Source organism: Camellia sinensis, chromosome 8 (assembly GCF_055761805.1).
Source record: "Camellia sinensis isolate YWXY chromosome 8, ASM5576180v1, whole genome shotgun sequence".
NCBI classification, from domain to species: Eukaryota; Viridiplantae; Streptophyta; class Magnoliopsida; order Ericales; family Theaceae; genus Camellia; species Camellia sinensis.
In genome coordinates this window covers 46,758,950-46,782,833 of record NC_138968.1, presented here as the reverse complement: position 1 = coordinate 46,782,833, position 23,884 = coordinate 46,758,950, and the positions used below count along the sequence as shown (strand labels likewise).

Below are 23,884 nucleotides of genomic sequence, written 5' to 3'. Positions count from 1 at the left end.
GTGTATTGAGAAATCTACTGTGGGTGTGTGTGCATGTGAGTGATGTGTTGGAGCCTCAATGAAATGTGTTAGTGTCCATGTGCACACGTGGTGTGTAATGGAAGAGTGAGATGTATGTATTGTGCATTGTGCTGAGAGCATTTACACCAAAAAAAAAAAAACAGGTTTAAGAGTTGAGACATTGTAGAGAGAGAGATTTCAAAGCTTAGAATTCATGTGCTGAAAATGGTAAAGAAAGGCTAAAGAAAAAGCTTGGAAAAATAAAGAATTGAAGAGGAATTCAAGATTTTGTCAAGGATTATTGTATAATTTTCACACATTACCAATGGTATTCCTGGGTTATTACGTGTGATTGTTTTCGCGTTTGGAAGTGGGCTCCATTAATACTTAAACAAAGTCATCATATATGATTTGAATTTAGAGGGTGTTTGGGTGACAACCCCAAAAAAGCTAATTTTTGATTTAAAAAAATTAAGATTTACTAAACTGTTTGTCATGAATTAAAAGATAAATGTCACATTAATTTTTTTATTCACAAAAAATAATTTTTTAGCAATTTTTTAAATAAATTAATTTTTTTAATCTCTTAAAAAAGCAACACAAAAAAAAAAAAACACACACACAAATAAATAAATAAACCATAAGGAAAAAAAAAAAAAAAAAACCACCAACCCCACTAGTGACAACACTCACTCTCTACTTTAACTTATTTTATTTTTTAATAACCGAATGTTTAGATAAGTTTACGTATATCTCGACTAATTCTAAATACCAATCCTAACACATATTTGCGAGGCTACATTTAAAGTCAGAATAAATACCTCCTATGAACTGATTTCAAAAAACTTATTGAAACAAGTCATATTTGATTCACAAGATTAATAGTGAAGTATTAATAATCCTATTAAATTAGTGTGGTATTCACTATCCAATTGGATTAATATCCATTGGATTAATAATCCCACCCCTACCCCATTACTAATAATCCTACAAATTTGTTGGATTAATTATTCATTGGATCAATAATCCTAAACTAAAATGTTAAAACAAACATAGGATAACTGGGCCCACGGATTAATAATCTCAATCTCATGCTCTAATCCATCCAATCATGTTTGATTCACAAGACTAATAGTGAAGTGTTAATAATCTTATTAAATTAGTGTGGTATTCATTATCCAATTGGATTAATATCCATTGGACTTTAATCCCACCTCTGCCCTATTACTAATAATCCTACAAATTTATTGAATTAATTATCCATTGGATTAATAATCCTAAACCAAAATATTAAAACAAACATAGGATAATTACGCCCACAGAATAATAATTCCAATCCCATACTCTAATCTACCAAATCAAACATGCCAAATATGAAATGTAAAAGGAGCACACCCCAAACCCTAAATTGTGCCAACTAATCCAACCTCGAGGTTCACTCACTCCCTACTTATACCAACATCGCATCCACTACTCTCCCACTCCAACAGACTTTCAGCTATAGCTTAGCTTACCTTCTTCTTTCAGCTGATCACCATCACTACTCGCTCTCACTCACTGCTATTTGTATAAATCACAGATTCTGAATATTTTTAATTTCTTCAATGGAATCCAAAGATTACACCCAAGATGGCACTGTCGATCTTCGTGGCCAGCCCGTCCTCACTTCGAAAACTGGCAAATGGAAAGCTTGTGCTTTTCTAGTTGGTATAAACATACATACATATATTCATCTTCCAGTTTTTTGTTTTCTATTTTTTTCATTTGTTAGAATAAGGGTAACAAAAACTTTCTTTCACCTTCTGTTAGGTTTTCTAGATAACTTTAGCTATGAAAATTTATGATTTAACTATTCATTACTTGACTCGGCTTGTTTACATTCTTACTTATTTCGTAGTCTTGTACATAAATAGGTCAAACATCCGCTGCTTCAAAAACCTTTTGTTCACCTATCTCATTTCATTCACTGTTATTAAATTACGTGAAAATCTCGAATTATGCGAATTTTGAAACATAAGAAGATGAGGAGTGGAATATAACAAAAGAGGTAGAATTTTTTGATGACAAGATCATGTAGTATTGTTACATGAAGTTCTCCATGATGATAGTGATAGGACTCCGATCATCTCTATTACATCATTAAAGTAGAAATTTTCATTTAAATATATAAATCTTAAAATTTTGTAATTTCAATTATTTTTTAATTAGAAATACGGGGTTTCTCTGTTATATGCAGGGTATGAAGCATTTGAGAGAATGGCCTTCTACGGAATAGCTGCGAATCTAGTGGTTTACTTGACAACACAATTTCATGAAGACACGATTTCATCAGTGAGGAATGTCAACAACTGGTCTGGATCTGTTTGGCTGACACCAATCTTTGGTGCCTACATAGCAGATGCTTACCTTGGTCGCTTCTGGACCTTCACTTTGTCGTCTCTCATTTATGTCATGGTAATCAATCCAATCATTTCTCCCTAATTATGAATTTTTTTTTATCTTTTAATTAAATTACGAACACATAAATCAATCAGATAATTATTAGGCTTGCTGCTATACGAGTGGTTACTCTAGTTATTTCTTTACGTTTGTTATTTTGTTAATAAACATCATCTCTTAATTATTGAAAATTATTTGGTACCTCAAGAATATCATGTTAATAACCAAAATATGCAATGTGTTTGGTTTGAGTTTTCTGAATTAAATTTTTTGAAAATTGACTTTTTTGATTTTCGTATTTTTTTGTTTTAGTGAATATTTTTTAAATTTTAAACATTTTTTTTTACTTTTTTAGATGCACCTTACTTAGATGTATACTTAGATGTATCTAAAAAGTAAAAAATTTGTGAAAAAATATTTTAAAAAATTAATAAATACATAAAAATACAAAAAATGTACTGAATTCTTGTATTTTTGGTATTTAGTGAATTTTTAAAAGATTTTTTTTACAATTTTTTTTACTTTTTAGGTGTATTTATGTTAGGTGTGTCTGAAAAGTAAAAAAATTGCTTAAAATATTAAAAAAATTCAGTAAAAATAAAAAAACACGAAAATAAGAAAGTAGAATTTTCTGAAAAGTATTTTTTGAAAAGTGAAAACAAGTAAAGTTTGCTATCTATATTATTCCGCATCACTCAACATAAAATTATGACTCTCATCTACTCCACCAAAATCATGGAATACCACCCAATCGTGCTGGTAGTGAAGCACGAAAAAAAACTCGCCCTTAGACCATCTCCAACGCTTCATCACACTTGGCATCAGATTTAAATTTTGGTGAAAAAAAGGCTCTTTGGTGCTCCAACGGTTTCACCAAATCAATATCAAATCGAGAATTTACCAAAAGTTTCATCAAAATGAGAACAGACTCTAGATTTTGCTATTTCATTGTGCGTTACCATTGAGGAAAATCATTTTTTTTTTTTTAAATTTGATGAAAAAAAAAATTTACTGTTGGAGATGGTCTTAAATACAAAAGTGAAACGTGTACAACATAATTGTTTTACAAACATAGTACACCGACTGGTTGGCCTATATTTCAGTTCACCTACTTGCAAGGACCAATAAATCTCATCACTTTGGCCAATTTTGCTGGTGGGACGCATGAATGACCACTCCACTTTTATTTTATTTTATATTAGTGTGTCTAGTGTAATTTGTGTATGTAATTTACAAGCCAAAACTAAAAGTGAATTATTTGAAAGTTGAGAAATTGATATTTTTAAATTGGATAAATTATAAATATACTCTCTGAGATTTACTTAAAGTATAGATTGTTCTTTGTGATTTAAAAAATTATAAATATCTCCTTATTAGTATTTTTTATTTAATAGAATTAATTAAAAAATAAAATTTATAATTGCTCTCTTGTATAATAATAAAATTACTTAAATTATTAATTGAAACATATTTATAACATTATTAAAAACTAATATTGACTTGATAATTTATTAATAAAATGGACGATTTGTTATGAAATTAAAAATCTCAGGGGATGGAATGTAATTTCTAAAATTACAAGAAACGATTCGTATTTTAATCAAACTTTAAGGATGTATTTATAATTTATCCTATTAAATTTTATTTTCTGACTATGAATTTTTTTTATAAACTTATATCAAACAAACCCTCTGACTGACTGATTTTACACGCACATGCTTATCTTTGCATTATGCTCATAGAAAAAATATATATATATATTTAAAGTGAGTATTCATCATGTCCCCTGTGGGGAGTTTCGAATGCAAGACTAATCCCATCAAACATACACAATTATGGATTAATCATGTTCATCAATTAGTCTGAATTTTGCTGCTTTTGCACTTAAAATATATGTGGTTACAATTTTTTCTAGGACTCTCTCAATCATTGGACTGTCAATGCGAATTATAAAAACATTTATTTCCTCTAGTTGCAAATTGCAAATAAAATTATCCGTGAGGTTTTTTTTTTTTTTTTTTTTTTGGTTGATCATAATATGCATGAGTTAGAAACGATGAAGATTTGAGTTATTCAATCTTATTCAAAAAATGAAGTATTACACAGATATTTATACAATACTAAAACCTCTCTAACTATTATCTAACAAACACTCATATAACCTATACATACATATCTCTCTAACTGAATTACTTAGAGTGAGATGTGTTCTCCTACTTTACAAAGAATAATATTAGAGATTATGAAAAAAATATCATGAAATGTTTCATGAAAATTTTTCAACATTTAATTAGTATGTGGTATTTTACTGTATTTGTAAGAGTAATGTTAGGTATCATGAAAAAATATCATAAAAATGACCATGAAAGATTCTCCACCGTTAGATTATACATACAAAAAAATACCACACACTAATCAAATGATTAAAAATCTTCATGAAGCGTTTCATGATTTTTTTTTCATGATCCTTAGTGTTATTCAATTTGTACTCCAAGAATGGAGAATCATGATCATTTTTATAATATTTTTTTCATGATCTCTATCATCATGCAAAGCTACTATTCTTGTTATTCAGTTGACGTGGATTGTTCAGTTGTCCATGCTCTGGCTTGGCTTTCTCGATCATCCTCTCATCAAGAAATGATCTATAAATATCTCGTCCACATGATTTGTATTAATAAGCTAATACAGTGGTTTTTCCTTTAATGCTTGAGTTGACAGAAAAACAAAAATGATTTTCAATTGATTGAAAGTGATATGAATTTTGTACAGTTGTACTCATCAATGAAAACCATAAAAACTGTTGCATTTGCCATAATCATTACTAGAAAGAATGTCTATATATTATTTATGATAGTTGTTGAATTGTTGCAATGACATGTAGTCAGATTTTAATTTTTTTTTCTAGACATTTTCTTTCCCTTTTTTTCTCCTTAATTGTTTACCAAGAAATTCCCTTTTTAAGTAAAATTGTAATTTTCAAACGATATGTGTTTACATGTATCTTCTGCAAGCTCACATAGGTGATAGCCCAAACAAAGTTCTCTTCTCTTTTTTATTTCATGAAAATATATACCAACCAATTCATCAATTCCATTGGAACAAACTAGCTAGCTATTGTTGGAGTGCATTTTCAGTAGTGTTGAACCATCTTGTTAATTTTGATCCCAATCAATTAAATCAACAAAATTAAGCCTCAAGTCCATTTCATCGGATCGGAAGATGGAAAGGTGAAGCCTCGCTCGGTGGCTCACTTTCTCAGATCAACCTCCTTAGGAAGACGGACAGTTGAGACCTAGCTTAGGTTTCACTTTTGCTGATTTAGACAACTAGAGTTAGTGGGAATATGTTTGATGTTGTGACTAGGATTTTAAATATCAGCTGTATTAGGATTTTTAACTTCTAAAACTGATCTGATATAAAAGTTTGATATTATTTGATATTTAATTGTACCGCCAAAACTAATATCTCAATACTATTATTTAAAACTATAATCGTAATGCCGGATCACAAGACAATTTTTGCACATTTATCATTTATGGCTGTACATGTATTCAATTTTTATTTCACTTTGGCCTTCTTGATTGTAAAGCCAACCAAGTCATTTAAAATGATCTCAACTACAGGGAATGGTACTTCTGACAATGTCAGTGTCAATTAAATTTTGGAAACCAACATGCACAAATGGGGTATGCAAGGCCTCATCATCCCAAACAGCATTCGTCTACTCAGCTCTTTACATCATAGCAGTTGGTGCTGGTGGAACAAAACCCAACATCTCCACCTTTGGTGCAGACCAGTTTGATGACTTCAACCCCCATGAAAAGAAGCTCAAGGTCTCTTTCTTCAATTGGTGGATGTTCAGCTCCTTGACTGGTGGACTCGTAGCCACCCTTGGCCTTGTCTACATTCAAGAGAACTTGGGTTGGGGTTTAGGGTATGGTGTCCCTACAGTAGGACTCATTGTGTCCTTATTCATATTCTACATTGGTGTTCCTACTTATAGGCACAAGGTTAGGAAGACAAAGAGCCCAGGTGAAGACATGGTTAAAGTCATTGTCAATGCATTTGCCAACAGGAGGGTCAAGGTCCCTAGCCAACCATCTGAGCTTCATGAGTTTGGGCTGCAACATTACATCAATTGCAGGAAGAGGAAGGTCCACCACACCCCTAATTTTAGGTTAGTTCTTCTTCTTCTACTATTTCTGGCTAGTACTTTTTTTTTTTTTTTTTTGGGCTTTCCTTTGCATTGGGATCAAGTGGAGGGTGACAATGATGGACATAAATGAAACCTAACTAACCAAGCTCCAATAATTGAAATGGAAAATGGCGTTCATAAACAAATATCTATCTTGATTCTTTTAAAATTAGACACAAATGCATGAGACTCTATATATTAATGTGACCCTATTATCATTACCATTGTGTCTAGTAGTAAAAAAAAAATTGTTTACATATAGTATTACTCTACTAGAATATCATAAGTTTAGAATTTATATTGTGCTAGCTTATCAGTAGGACTTGTGTGTTTTGATGTATTTTTTGTGGTGTTCTACTTGGTTCCTCACCAACTTTGGTGTTGTGCTTGAATATGATTAGGTTAGCTTATCAGTGTTAATCTAATTGGGATGGATTTGCTTTCTTATGATACTTTGTGCATTCACTTCTCTTTATTAATGTTGCTTTTGTATTCTATACTTCGTGTTTCATTAATAAAGAATTTTCTTTTGCCAATAAGAAAAAATAAAGTTAAGAATTTAGATTGAGTTAGTGGGTAGAGGTAAAAAATAATGGTAGATTTTTAAATAACGGTTGGATCTCCAGTATCTATCTTATTTCAAGTCATTTCTTATTTATAAGTTGGGTCTCTCGCATATATTCGTTTAGTGAAATGGAGTCATGAGACAGAGAGATAAGAGATCCGAACAAAGAATCTTTTGCCTTATAAATCAATTAATAAAATGGGGGTGTTTGGGAAGTTAGTTTTTAAGTTTTTTTTTTTTTTTTCTTCACTAAAAGACAAATTAGTTACAAAATCAAAAAAAAAAAAAAAAAAAAAAAATCCAAACAAAGTATCACATCAAGCCCCATAATTATTTTACTTTTTCTCTCACAAATATCACATCTAACCACAAAAAAATCTAACTATCTTTCTAAATATTTTTTTCTCTAATAATATCTTACAACTAAAAAAATCTTACAAAAAAATCCACTTCCCAAACACCCACAATGTATCTAATACTTAGCATTAAATCTAAAAATGTTCTAGGATCGGGCTTCAGATCCTTTGTTCCACTTTTCTAATACTTTCACATCGTTATTATTTGAATTCAATGTACTTTGTTTTTTTTTAAATTATTACAAGATTTTTAAGTTTTAATGAAGTTAACATTGGATTCAAATTGCGCTAATATGGTAACACTACAAGTGTGGGACAAAATGTTGAGTCAAAGAACAAGTAAGTAAAATCCAAAGCTCTTGGTTATGTTTGAATCTTGAATTTGTGGAAGAATAGAAAAAAAATAAAATAATAAATACAGGAAAAATTAATGACAGAAAATTGGTAGATTCTCTTTTTCCTTCCAGTAGGATTGTTGGATTACCTTAACTTTAGAGTGGTGACATTCAGTTGAAATTAAGACAAGAGATTCATATATTCATAGATCTCATGGTCATAGGATCATAGAAAGAGGGTGTTGTGATTTGATTCTAAATACCTTGGAGCAAAAGCTAGTGGTGAGTGGACCTCCCAATCCATGGTTACATGGACTGCATGACTAGGAAGTCTTACGTATCATGTTTTGGTAGTCACTCCTTTCATAACTACTTCCCATGTTCTTTGTTCACACAATAGTACTCAACCTTTGATGTCTTTCTTTGATGAATTGTCAGTGTCTCTCAAAGTCAAGTTGGCTGGTGGAACGGGGTATGACACAAATGGAATGGAGCCCCCTCCTCCACCTATCCCCACCACACCACTCTCTCTCATCGCAACCAAACAAACTACATGTAAAACACAATTGTGGTCTCCAACTCCCAAAAATGGTCCACTGTGAGGATGAGATAGGTGCTATAACAAATCAAAGGGTACTATCATAATTGATTCCGCAAGATAAGTTTTGGATTCAACACGGTAGATGCAATTTTGATTATGTGGTGCTTGACAATGACTCCATTTGGTGTAACTATTAAAACAGATTACAGGCCTGTTTGGTAAAACTTATAAGTTGTTTATTTCAGTTTTTAACTTAGGCCTCGTTTGGGAACAGGCTAATTTAGTAACTTTTTAGCTATTTGACTAAAAAGGTAGGTAAAAAAAACTTGTATGTTTGGGATGACTTTTTGGCTAATTACGAAAAGATGTGCAAGAAGTAGAGAGAAAAGAGAATCTTTGACTTTTTGGTATGAGTTGTTGGGCTTTTGGCTAATTTAGTAACTTTTTGGCTAATTGGCTAAAATAGCCTCTTGCCAAACGAGGCCTTAATTTAAGTTAAAATATTGTATTTGGTGCAACTTAAATTAACTAGCTTATAGCTTAAATCAAGTTATTTCTCAGCTTATCTCAAAAACTGGTCAGGGGGTGCTTAAATTTTTGACTTAAGCACGCAGCTGGTTGGGGGGGGGGGGTGGTTAAAATTACTTAAATGCCCTCGTCAATACTCAAATATTAAATATTAATTAATATTAATATTAATTAAAAAATAAAAAATTGTATATTTCTGAAGAAAAAGAAAAAAAATCAATATTAATTGAAAAATTAATTGGTATTAATTATTAATAAATTCATATTGTATATTTTTATATTAATTAAAAAATAAAAAATTGTATATTTTTGAAGAAAAAGAAAAAAATCAATATTAATTAAAAAATCAATATTAATTGGTATTAATTATTAATAAATTAATATTGTATTCTTTTGTAATGAATTAATTATTAATTGATATTAATTAATAACAATTGTTGATTATTAATATTAATTGATATTAATAAAAATTAAATATTAATATTAATTTATACTAATTAATAATTTTAGTATTAATCGAGACTAATTAAGCCATTAATTAATACTAATTAATAATTTTAGTATTAATTGATACTAATTAATTTATAATGAAAAATAATTGTGACAATAATACTTCCATTCATTTTTAGCAAATGTATTAATTTTTATATTAATTGATACTAATTAATACTAATTATATTAACTTTTATTAATAAAATTTAAAACTTAAAAAAATGACAAAATAATCATTTTTATATCATATAAGGATAGAAAGGATAATTATACAGTAAAAAACTATTGTACAACTTATTAACCAAACACTACTCTGCTGCTTAAATCTATAATCTCACTGCTGCACCAAATATGTTAACAGCTTATATTCACAGCTATAAGCCATAATCTGTTAAGTTATAATCTATAATCACTTTTCCACAGCTCTACCAAACGGGAGCTATAGATTATAGTTTAACAGATTATAGATTATGACTTTAATCAGGAACTGTTAATCTATTTGGTGTAACTGTTGGATTATAGATTTAAGTTGCTGAGTAATGTTTGTTAAATAAGCTGTGAAGTAACTTTTTCAATTAACTTTTATTTTTTATTATTCACTACTTGTATACATTTCTCATAAAAAATAATAATAATATTCTATAGTCCATTTGAGTCTTTTTCTATTTTTAAAAAAATAAAAAATAAAAAAAAATCTAAGAGTATAACCATAAATTAACATGTCCACAGCAGAAGCTGATAATCAGAAGCAAATGGTGAACAATTTCTCAGAATCAGTTTTTTTGACTTAAAATAAGTTGTTAGAATCAGAAACTGTTTGAAATAAATTTAACCAAACAGTCTAAAATAAATTTTCAAAAGCCAGAAGATATAAGTTGGCTCAAAAAAGCCTAAACAAACACCCCCAATGATTCTAACTTTTACTTTTAGTTTGGTTTCTCTCCTGTTGTCCAATGGCATGTGTGAAAAGGGGTATGTCGTATCCATTGGCTTGGGTTTGGGCCAGTATGCTGTTGTAGAGGAGAGTCACAGTCTATTTGTGACGCTTGGTGTTATACCTTTTAAGAGAATAAAGTTGCGCCTTCATCATTAGCTATGTGTTTTGGTGAGATGGTAAGCGTGTGATCCTAACAATTGGTATTAAAGAAAGGTTTCAAATTTGTTTCCCTCGGATGACATACTGCTTGCTAGGGGGATTATTGGCCTGGGTTTGGGCCAACATGCTGCCGTGGTGAAGGTCAGAGCTAAGACCAAGTCACAATTGACTTGTGGCGCTTAACGTTGTACTTCTTAAGAAAATAAAGTTACCCCTTCACCACTATCTATGAGTTTTGGTGAGATAGTTAACGCTTGATCCTAACAGTATCCTTTCCTCATGACCTTATTTAATTCAAAAGCTATTGTACGGAATAAACTCGCGATTTAAGTCTTGTTTGAAAATTGACTATTTTAATTGACATTTTAATTTCTTATGAAAAAAATATGTAAAAAAATAATGAGATAATTGACAACTTATAATATCTTTTTAACTAAAAATCATACTCTCCAGCCACCAAACTTCATCTTGGCCCGGCCTTTTATTTGAGTTGGAATCACTTTCTTTTTTCGCCAGCCACCAAACTTCATCTTTCTCTCATAAGTTACTCCACTAGACTTAGGGATGGCTAAATTACCTAACCCGATTATATTGGTTTTAATTTGATTTTAATAATAAAAAAAAAATTGGGAAGCATTGACAAGGTAGGATAAAATATAGAGATATGTAAATCAAACCTATCAAAATTATAATTAAGTATAAAATTATATCATTAAAATAGTTTAATTTAAAATTTAAAAGAATTCGTACCAGTCAAGTGACTTGGCATACTTTTACGAAAGTTACAATGAGTAATAGAGTAGATAATCAAGAAAAAAGAAAGGTCGTAGAGTTGATAATAAAACCCTAGATCGATAAATATAAAATAATTAAGGGTATTTATTTGGTGAGATACAACTATGGGATTGGACTCCATATTTAATGGAATAATTAGTTTAACGCTTAGATTGAAAAATGAAGGTCGGACTAATAGTCTCCCATATGTAGGGTAACTCTATACTATGGGGATGTGGGATAAAAATGGATGGATTAAGTCATTCGAATTAGCTAGTTAAATGACGAGATTGACCCCTTAAGTATATAATATTTCTTTTTTTTTAAACATGTTGAATTTTTTTAAATATGTATAAATTAATCCTGTGATATATAGTTGTTTTATTTTATTTTTTTTGGTATTAGCAAAATAATAAAGGAAATATACTTTCAATATTTAAAAGGAAAAGAATATATAACATATTTTTTCTTTATTTTTTCAACATGTTGATTTTTTTAAAACATATACATAAATTAATCTCGTGATATATAACAGTTTTTTCCTTTCTTTCTTTTTTTTGTATTAACAAAATTATGAATAGATATATACTTCTAATTGGCATTTAAATAAAATTAATAGTGGTCTTACTAAAATAAAATATACTTTAAATTTAGCATTGTCACTGCAAACAATTCAAAAAGACAAAATGATCTTTATCGTTTTTCATAATTTTCTAATTAAATATAAGATTCACTAAAATAATTATTTCCAGACGTCTAATTACATTACAAAATAAACATGGAATACATATTATTTCCAGTCAAATATTCCCAAGACTATTTATCTAGAACTAACAGTCTATTGTATTCCAATCCTCTCTTATCTTTCTTCCTCTCTTTATTGGTGTAATGTGTTTCGTACTTTGTACTACATTTTCATCAATGAAGTTCCTTTTTTGCTGTTCAAAAAAAAAATCCTCTCTTATTCACTCTGTCCAAACAAATATGACCTTAAACCCTCCTTAAAGCCTATTTTAGCCATATTGGCTTGTTTTAGTAACTCAGCTAAAAGTCACTATTTTGGCTTGTTAGTTTCTTTGAGCCACATCATCACTCAATTTTTTACACTTCTTTTTAAAAAAATAAATTTAAAAAAATAAAAAAATCACCTCATAACGTACTTCTTAAAACAAGCCATTATTAAAGGTTGATTCTTTCACCACCAATCTAGTTGATTACTTTTCTGTTTGGTAGCTAAAGTTTATAGCACTGAAAATTATATAGGTGGTGTTCTTACAAGTAAAGAATCGCAAAAACATGCCATTCATTATTTTTCTATTAATTATTTAATAAAAGCATATTAATATTATTTTATTTTAATTTGTTTGTCATATTTTTTATTGAAAATATCACGTAGATAATATTACAAGATACAAGGCTCCTGAATAATTAGGTCCAAACCATTGGATGACTTTCATAATTGGAGGGTTGTTTGACATACACTTAGCCTCCGTTTGGGAAGTGGGTTGGCTTTTTGGTTTTTTTGGCTATTTTAGCCTGAGCTTAAAAGCTTGGTTTGGGAAGGGCTTTTTGGCTTTTTTTGAATTTTTTTGTGAGAGAAGAATGTAATGATTATGGGTTGGATGTGATGTTTTGTTTGTTATGACTAAAATAGCCTATTTTGTTTTTTGTGGCTAAAATAGCCAAAAAAACCTGCAAACCCACTTGCCAAATGTTATCTTCTAATTTAAGAAGTCAAATATATATATATATATATATATATTTGTCATCAATTAAAAATAAAATAATTATAAATAAGAAAAATATTATATCAAATAGAGCAGTAGCCCAATAATTGCTAGAAAGTTACCAATTACCAAAACTAACAACCAATCACCAAGCTTAAGCTTGAAGCTTGGGCCAACAACCACTAATTGCTTCAAACAATCCACTTTCATAATAATGGAGAAATAAAGTATTACAAAGTGTATGGAGCAATAAACTATTACGAAGTGTATCAAATTACTCTCTGTAGGAGTTTGAATTTGAAATATCACAAAAAGTGATGCTACACACCTACAAAGCCAAAGGCACTGGTTAAATTTTAGAAAAATACTATGGTGTGCACCTTTTAGGGAACCCTACCATAAAATGTATAACTTTACAACAAATTTTCGTAACATTAATTACAAAATGTGTAACCTCACAACAAATTGGTGTAACAAAAAATGACGTAACCAAACCACAAATTTTTGCAATATCAATTACAAAATTTTAGATATTTTATTAAACTAATTTATTGAGAGGTTACGTATTTTGTTATTGATATTACAAAATTTAATAGTAAAATTATACATTTTTATGGTAGAATGTAGGAGTGTGAATTCCCAACACGACATGATAATACAGCTCGAACCATACACGAAATTAGCGGGTTAGGATTGACCATTTTTTGATACGAACACGTATATGATACAACTCGTGAACTCGTATAATAAACAAGTTGTGTTCGGATTGAACCAAAGAAATCTGAAAATAACACGTTTAACCGGTTTATTTTAACGTGTCACCTGTTAATACAAGCACGACCCATGATCCAAAAATGACGTGTTTATTACCTGTGGAACTTTATATATGTGTATATATAGATAGATATTTATATTAATTAATTGAGAATAACACATTTTCTTGTTCTCTTGATTTTATTTTATTTTATTTTCTTCCAAACAAGATTTTTTCTTTTCTTTTCTTTTCTTCCAAACATGATTTTCTTTTTTGTTCTCTTCGCTTTTTTTTTATTTACATTTTTTTTTCTTTTTCTTGTCTTCCAACAAGATTTTTCATGTTCGCTTCTCTCTCTCTCTCAAACAAGTTTTTTATTAGATCAATCGTGTCTTGTAGTGATAGATAAATATGTTTAGAAATTAATCGTGTTATCCACAGATTGACATGATTATTAACAAGTCGGGTTAGTGCTTACATATGACAAGTTAATTAAACAGGTCGTGTTCATGTTCATATTTTTGACACACGAATTCAATATAATACGCCTGAACATGACATGATACCCACTCTTAAGAGGATGTATATAGTAACTTTTTCAACGGAAAAAAATTTAACAATTTTCCAAACAAGTACTAAAATCCTTAAATTGGAGATAAGTCCGCCACAAATTTTTATCTATAAAGGACTATGTCATTTTGTTATCCTCTTATTTAAACAGAAGACCCATAATTATGTGACAGCCACTTTAACCAACCAATGAACGGTTGATTTAAGTTCTGGTCCCATTGGAATGGATTGCAGTTGACTGTGACCCACTTTTGGCTCTATCCACTCAACATCCTAATGTAAAAGAAGATAGTCTTCCTCTCTTAGCCAATATTCCTACTTTCTTTGCATAATTTGCAATCATCCATCGAAAGATCTGATTGATTGTCTGTCACAAAGAAATGGAATTCACCATTTCTTCCCAAACAGACACATATAGTATGTATATATATAGAGAGGTCCAATGAGTGGGATCTCACATGCAAAAAAGTAGACAAGAATTGCTCAATTAGTTATGATTTTCTTTCGTAGGCTTGTCAATCATTGTCAGATAGTATATTTTATATATGATTATTTTTTATTAAAAAAGATATACATGCTCACTTTTTAGATTCATTTTCTACATTTAATGATGTATTAGTGATATGATTAATTGATAATTGAGAAGATATGAGAGAAAATATTATCTTAAATATCCTAATTGGTTGTTAAATCATACTTGAACATTGGATCTAATTTTTAGACTTACATATCAATGCTTTGTTTGATTTTATGATCCAATTATATACCCTTAAAATTTATAAAAGATTAATGTTATCTATAATCAAATTTGTCTTAAATTTATAAATCATTTAATATAAACATAGAAACACATACATTTAAAAGTCCGCAACAACCCGGCCGAGCCAAAAAATAGTGCCCAAACGGTCATCATTTGAGCCAAGTCCAACGGTTTTTTTTTTTTTTTTTTTTTTTAAAGAGGGCTTAAGCTGGGCCGACACAGACCAAAACTTTAGACAAGTCCTATCAAACATGCTCTTAGGCAAGCCACCTCCCACGGTCCGGCCTACGAGATTAGCCTAGTGTGCCAAGATTTAAAGCTTATTTTTTTTGTTTATTTATTATTATTATTATTATTATTACTATTATTATTATATTTTTTTTATTAATGAGCTAGAAATGGGCTGCCTGTCAATAGGCGGGATTTCAAACCCTATGCCAAAGCCCAAAATCATTCGGGCCAACTCACCCAAAATATGGCCTCAACCTTGGTGAAAGCTCATCGGCTGGGTTGCAGATCTTCGGTTGATAACCCTTATTAACATTAATAAATACATAAATATATCATAAAATTGATGTCTTTGTATTTAATGGTAAAAGAAAATTCGTAAAAATGTTGTTTAAGCATATCATTTTATATGGTTCCCGTAGTTTTGCTTGTAGTGGTCAATAGTGTGGCTATTGGCTAGCTCAATAAGCCTGTTTGGTAGTACTTATAAACTGCTTATTTCAGCTTTTAGCTTAATTTAAGGTAAAATATTCTGTTTGGTACAACTTAAGTTAACCAGCTTATAACTTAAATCAAGCTATTTCACAGCTTATCTCAAAAGCTAGTCAGGGAGTGCTTAAATTTTTAACTTAAGCGCGCAGTTGGTGTGGGGTGGGCTAAAATTACTTAAATGCCCTCTTCAATACCCAAAAATTAATATTAATTAAAAAATAAAAAATTGTATATTTCTGAAGAAAATAAAAAAATCAATATTAATTGAAAAACAAATATTAATTAGTATTAATTATTAATAAATTCATATTGTATATTTTTATATTAATTAAAAAATTGTATATTTCTGAAGAAAAAGAAAAAAAATCAATATTAATTAAAAAAATCAATATTAATTGGTATTAATTATTAATAAATTAATATTGTATACTTTTGTAATGAATTAATTATTAATTGATACTAATTAATAACAATTGTTGATTATTAATATTAATTTATACTAATAAAAATTAAATATTAATATTAATTGATACTAATTAATAATCTTAGTATTAATTGATACTAATTAAGCAATTAATTGATACTAATTAATTTATAATGAAAAATAATTTTGACAACAATACTTCCATTACATTTTTAGCAAATGTATCAATTTTTATATTAATTGATACTAATTAATACTAATTATATTTACTTTTATTAATGAAATATTTTTTTTTAAATTAAAACTGAAAAAAATGACAATAATTATTTTTATATCATATAAGGACAAAAATGACAATTATACAGTAAAAAACTATTTTACAGCTTATTAACCAAACACTACTCTGCTGCTTAAATTCATAATCTCACAGCTGTACCAAACAAGTTAATAGCTTATATGTAGAAAGAAACTATATTTTCCTTTTATTGAATAATGAAATCAGTAATACAATTGTTTATGTAGTACAGGACTAGCACTAACTATATCACTAACTATTATGATTAACTAACTCTTATATAACTACATACTAACTCAATCTGAGTTGTAACAGAAAACAGTTACACAAGACCTTTAGGATCTATATTCTCTTCAGTTCCCCACAAACAAATGGGCGAAGGAAAGACCATGAATTTGGCAGAAAAGAGTGTGAAAACGAGAAGCAGACAAATGTTTAGTGAAGCTATCAGCAACCTGGGCTTCAGTAGGAACATATTTGAGTTGAATAAGCTTGGCAGCAACTTTGTCGCGAATAAAGTGACAATCAATTTCGATGTGTTTGGAGCGAGAGTGAAACACGGGATTGGTGGCAAGAGAAAGGGCGGAGAGATTATCACAGTAAAGAAGAGGAGCAGATGACTGAGGAATACCAAACTCAGTAAGCAACATAGTCAACCAAGTAAGCTCAGCAGTAGTATTAGCAAGAGAACGATACTCGGCCTTAGTCGAACTACAGGACACAGTGGATTGCTTCTTGGAAGACCAAGAAATGAGATTAGACCCAAGAAAGACACAATATCCGGATGTGGATTTGCGATCCTGAAGGTCACCAGCCCAATTGGAATCAGAATAAGCATGTAAAGAGAAAGAACCAGGAGAAAATGAGAGACCATGAGAGAGAGTGCCTTTCACAAACCGAAGAAGGCGTTTAAGAGCAGCAAAATAGCCAAGAGACAGGGCATGCATGTGTTGACAAGCATGATTGACAGCAAAGGATAAATCAGGTTTGGTGATAGTCAAGTATTGTGAAGCACCGACAAGGTTGCGGTAAAGAGAAGGTTGAGAGAAGGGCAAAGAATCACTAGGAGACACAGGAGACTTGACAGCAATAGGAGTGGAACAGGGCTTACAAGATTGCATACCAGCCTTGACTAAAATCTCAGAAGCATATTTTTTCTGGGGAAAGAAAATACCCCTGAGAAGAAGAGTGAACGGCAATCCCAAGAAAGTAAGAAAAATCACCAAGCTCCTTCATAGAGAAAGCAAGATGCATTTGAGCAAGAAGAAACTGAAGCTGAGTGGGATTGTTGCCGGTGAGCAAAATGTCATCAACATATACCAAGAGATAAGTAACAGAACCAGGAGTGCGATGAACAAATAGAGATGTATCACATTTGCTATTGACAAAGCCTTGAGACAACAGAAAAGAGCTAAAGGTAGAATACCAAGCGTGCGGGGCTTGTTTCAAGCCATAGAGAGCCTTATGAAGCCGGCAAACATGAGAAGGGAGAGGTAAAATAGAAGATCTAGAAGAGGTATCCCGAGACGGTGCTGCAGGATTGCCAAGGACAGGAGCAACAAAAGCTGAAGTAGGAACAATGGCTGGAAGGGGAGTGGAAAGGAAACCAATACCAGGAGAAAGAGGAACAGTAGAAGGAGAGGACCAAGAAAAGGTAGAAGGAGGACGAGGAGTGGAAACAGATAAAGAAGAAGATTAAGCTTTATGGAAAGGGAACACAGTTTCATGAAAGACAACATGTCGAGATATGTAAATACGACCGGTAGATGGATCCAAACAGCGATACCCCTTAATAGAAGGATGATAACCAAGGAACACACAGGGAATGGATTTAGGAATTAGTTTAGATGGAAAATATGGTTTAAGCCAAGGAAAACACAAACACCCAAACACTTTTAAGATATTATAGTCAGGAGGACGATGATAAAGTATGTCAAAAGAAGTGGAGTGAGTAATAGAAGGGCTAGGTAAGCGATTAATAAGATAGGTAGTAGTTGCTAAAGCATCAAACCAAAACGCAAGAGGAATGGAAGAATGATGTAAAAGAGCAGTAGCAGTCTCAGTTAAATGCCTATGTTTGCGTTCAGCGACTCCATTTTGGGATGGAGTGTGAGGACAAGTAGACTGATGAAGAATGCCATGGGTAAGAAGAAAATCAGCCATTTTATTACTAAAATATTCACCACCACCATCTATGCGAAGCACAGAGAGAGGAAAGCTAAATTGTTTTTCCACAAAAGCTTTAAAAGCAACAAATTTTGAAAATACCTCACTCTTGTAATGTAAGGGAAAAAGCCATGTAAATTTGCTATATTCATCAATGAACAAAACATAGAATCGAAAACCAAATACAGATGGGGTAAAAGGGCCCCAGACATCACTGTGTATTAAGGACAGGGGTTTATTAACAGTAGAAGAAGAAAGTTGAAATGGAAGCCTATGACTTTTAGAAATAGAACAAGAGATACAATGTTTAAGAGAATTAGTAACATGCAAATGAGGACGCAAATGTTGAAATTTGAGAGAAGACGGATGCCCCAATCTGTGATGCCAAATAGAGGCTGAGACAGATGTAGTGGTGCTGAGAAAAGCATGAGGAGAAGTCAAAGCTGGAGGAAAGGCAAACTGGTACAGACCATTGACATGGAAGCCTCTATGAAGGATAGCTTTCGTGTGTTTGTCCTGGACATTAAAAGCATCATGATCAAATGTAATAGTGCAGTGATTGTCTTTAGTGAAATGATGAACAGACACAAGGTTAGAAGAGATAGAGGGAACATGCAAGAGAGAATTCAATTTAAATGAAAACTGAGGTGTAGGAAGGATCCCTTTACCAGTATTGTGAATAGGAATAGAGGAACCATTACCCACAGTAACATGCTCAGGTCCTGAGTAAGGATGGTAGACACTCAGATTGTTGAGATCATTAGTAATATTGTCTGTAGCCGCAGAATCAAGAAACCAAGGAGAGATAGGAGACTGTGAGGAAGAACCATGACCATGCTCAAAAGTAGAAACAAAAGCCCTAGAACCTGGCCCTTGTGACTGTGAAGCAGAGGAGGAGAAATCAAGAGGTTAATAGCCAGGATCAAGCCGATGCCAACAGTCAAAGGCACTATGACCAGATTTGCCACAAATTTGACAAGAAGAACCATAAGAAGCTCGACCACGATTGGGAGATCGACCACGGAATAAACCACGACTAGGCTTATAGAAGCACGATTCACTACGATAAGAAGAACCTCTGCCCCTCTGAGTGGAAGCAAAACGCCCACGAGTAGATGGAGAAAATGAACTTGGAGAAAGACCTTTGAAAGCAGCATAAGCAACAGTAAGATCAGAGGAAGTTACTTTACTCTCAACATGTATTGCCTCATAACAGAGCAAGGAAGATAATTCCTCCATGGATATACTCTCAGAACGAGTTCGGATTGCAGTTTTGAAGGAATCATATTCAGAGGGCAAATCGTTTAGGGTAATCAAAACAATGTCCTCATCATCAATCGAAGCAGTTGGCAGATGCAATTGATCAACAATATCCTTAATGCGATTCAAGTATTGCTCCATGGAATCTGATTTCTTGCTAATGGAGTTCAATTTGTTCTTCAATTGGTGGATATGGGATCGTGAAAGAGAAGTAAACCGTTTATCAAGAGCTTTCCAGATTTTGGAGCAAGAATGGAGATGAAGAACTGATGAAAAGATTGAGGGAGATAACGTAGCTGTGATACAGCTGAGAAGGTGAGCATCGATTGATTGCTAACGAAGATACTCAAGATTGAATAACTCCTTTCCAGTTGCATCTTGAGCCTTAATTTCTGGACACAACGAAGATCCATCAATAAACCCTAGCAAATTCGTAGCCCTAAGAATGTTTTGAAATTGATTTTTCCAAATCAAAAAATTTGTGGAATCAAGTTTAACAGTGACAAACGAACTGAGATTAGAAATCAAGAAATTCAGATTTGAAGGTAATGAAGAATCAACAGTGGAAGGTAGGTTTGAAGGTAACTCAGCCATGAGAGAGAATCGAAGCTCGTGGGAGCATTCAATGCTCTGATACCATGTAGAAAGAAACTATATTTTCCTTTTATTGAATAATGAAATCAGTAATACAATTGTTTATGTAGTACAGGACTAGCACTAACTATGTCACTAACTGTTTTGATTAACTAACTCTAATATAACTACATACTAACTCAATCTAAGTTGTAACAGAAAACAGTTACACAAGATCTTTAGGATCTGTATTCTCTTCATTATATTCACAGCTATAAACCATAATCTGTTATATTATAATATATAATCACTTTTCCACAGCCCTACCAAACGGGGCCAATATCTTGAAGAACTTGAGATAAGAAGTTTCGCTCATAGTATTGGATTGTGTTAAGATTTTGAACCGTTCATTTTACGAATTTGTAATTGGATGAATAATTCTAACTTGGTATGGCCCATCTATTTAAAAAAATATTAATTTTTATATTTATATAATTTAGTTATATAATAAATTATATATGTGTGTGTGCCCGCACTTTTTTAGGGCTTTAAACATTTATTAAAAGACTCTAAACCATCTACAATTGAATTTTTTAAATTTCCAAATTTTAAATAATTATGTAAATGGTTTTAAATCATCAAATTAATATAATAGCCCTCCAAAATTAAAAATAAAAAAAAAATAATAGTCATATTTGAATCAAGTGAACCTACTTGAGATTTTGAGGTTCTTCTAAGATATTTGGGTTTAAAATTGCAAGCTCAATCTGGTTGATGCACACCACTAATGATAGTCACTCGGTTTGATTTTGAGTTTTTTAAAAACAGTATTTGATTTTTATTTTTTATTTTTTGTGTTTTGTTGGTTTTATTGATTTTTTTTAATAGTCAATATAATTTAAATGTACTTTAAAAAGTAATGTTTATGAAGAAATCTAAAAGGAATAAAATATATACACAAAATACTAAATTGTACTATATATATATATATATATATGTACGTATGTATTTAGTGAATAGTTTAAAGTTTTTTCACAAATTTTGTTTTTCTAAATGTATCTAGAAAGTATATCTAAAAATTAAAAGAATTTGATTAAAATATTAAAAAATTCACTAAAACCAAAAAGTATGGATTGAAAACTCGAAAAGATTTTTGAAAAATCTAAACTCGTCATTATGTATATCATAATAGCATTGTTAATGTTACTGTGAGTTATTCCAAGTAAAACCATACAATTTTGTCCTCAGGTTTTTGGACAAGGCTGCAATCAAAGAAGGTAACCCTAATTCCTCAAGGCCTCCATGCACAGTGACCCAAGTAGAAGGAACCAAACTCATCTTAAGCATGTTCATGATATGGTTAGTAACCCTAATCCCAAGCACCATATGGGCACAAGTCAACACCCTTTTTGTCAAACAAGGCACCACCTTGGACCGCCGCCTCAGCTCCACCTTCCAAATCCCTGCAGCCTCCCTTGGCAGCTTCGTGACCATCTCAATGCTCCTCTCTGTTCCCATGTATGATCGTTACTTCATCCCTTTCATGCGTAAGAGGACCGGAAACCAACGTGGCATCACTCTCCTCCAGAGGCTTGGCATCGGGTGTATCATCCAAATCATAGTCATTGCCATTGCATACATAGTTGAAGTCAAGAGAATGCGTGTCATCAAAGTCAATCATGTCACAGGGTCTAAAGAGATAGTTCCAATGAGCATTTTTTGGTTATTGCCGCAATATGTTCTATTAGGGATAGCCGATGTGTTCAATGCCATTGGATTGCTTGAGTTTTTCTATGATCAGTCACCGGAGGACATGCAGAGCCTTGGGACGACTTTTTTTACTAGTGGGATTGGAGTTGGGAATTTTTTGAATAGCTTTCTGGTGACAGTGGTGGATAAGATTACAGCAAGGGGTGGTAAAGGGAAGACTTGGATTGGGAACAATTTGAATGATTCACATTTGGATTTCTATTATTTGTTTCTTTTGGTCATATCTACACTTAATATAGGGGCTTTTTTGTGGGCATCAAAGGTGTACGTGTATAAGAGAGAGTGTACAGAAGTGGATAAGGAAGGATTTGTTCAAATGGAGGGTCAAACATTGGCCACATCTCCATTAAAAGTATGATAATGGTTGGAGATGGTGGGGGTAGTAGAACATGTATTCAAGAAAATGAAGGATAAGCTCTGTAATATTCAAGTGTAATTTGATGTTTTTAAGAATTTAATGCTACTTTGGCAGTTTTTGGGTTATTTATTATTCCAATCCTTTATAATGCATGAGACAGTGGTCTTTTCTATGAATGAATTTTGTACAAATAAATTTATTAAAAACTTTCTATTTACAGTTACTAATTGAGAAATGGAATAATCACATGAATGGTTTTGATTTTGCATTTAGAAGTCATAAAGTTATATTTTAAACTTAGGATAAATATGGGCAAATCATAAAATATTACTGATCGAGTACAAGGTGATCTAGTTTTTCTGAATCGATGTGATAATTTCTATTATTATGGGGATGTACACCGCACAAACTAAGGTTATGATTTTGTTTTTGCCAATCTATATGATATTAATTATAAATATGAGAATAATAAGATTAAACCGGACAATTATAATCTAATAAGGCGTATCTCCAAGGCCAACAATCCAAAAAAAAAAAAAAGAAAAGAACTGCCCAGTCCAACCCAACACCCATTACAAATAACCTATCAAGTCCAACAATCACTCAATACAATCCTTCAAAAAAAACAAAAAAACAAAAATGAAGAAGAAGTAGTTAATACAATGGTGATACTATGTCATTAATATCATAATATCATCATCCAAAAATATCTTATCATTTAACAATCTCATGTATATATATGTGGCAAAATAGTTATATTTAGAAATTGAGATTCACTCTAGGGTTGTTGTTGGTAGGTGATACCATGTTGTAGATGCGCCCTCGGGCCCCACTACAGTTCGGACTCAATTGGTGTCACGGTCTTGTATCTAATCTCGCAGAGTGCAATGCAAGACCGATGAAATCATCAAAGAGTCCAAATCCGGCAAATCGTTTTTGAAAACAGATTTTTTGAAAGAAGTGCCAAACATGGACTGCTTTGCCAGATACAGAGTCGTCACCTAAATATTTTATTTTTGAGAATTTAGGAAACCCTGACTTGTTGCCTAAGGCCACGCGTCCGTCATCACCAAAGTTGCCTCGGCTCGGGAACTTGGGTACGATTGGGGAAGGTTACTTCGTGAGCACCCCCGCTCGCTCGATCAAAGATCGGCCTCTACTAATCATGATATCTAGTTTTGAA

General features: G+C 31.6%; 1 protein-coding gene across 1 annotated transcript; it reads left to right on the top strand.

Moving 5' to 3' along the window:
- Positions 1-1,391: 1,391 nt before the first annotated feature.
- On the top strand, positions 1,392-22,826 carry LOC114318051 (protein NRT1/ PTR FAMILY 5.1). Its single transcript, XM_028264911.2, has 4 exons — positions 1,392-1,707; positions 2,237-2,454; positions 6,066-6,619; positions 21,822-22,826. Exons 1-4 carry the CDS (start codon positions 1,605-1,607, stop codon positions 22,699-22,701), a joined length of 1,755 nt encoding a protein of 584 aa, XP_028120712.2. The 5' UTR covers positions 1,392-1,604; the 3' UTR covers positions 22,702-22,826.
- Positions 22,827-23,884: the final 1,058 nt, after the last annotated feature.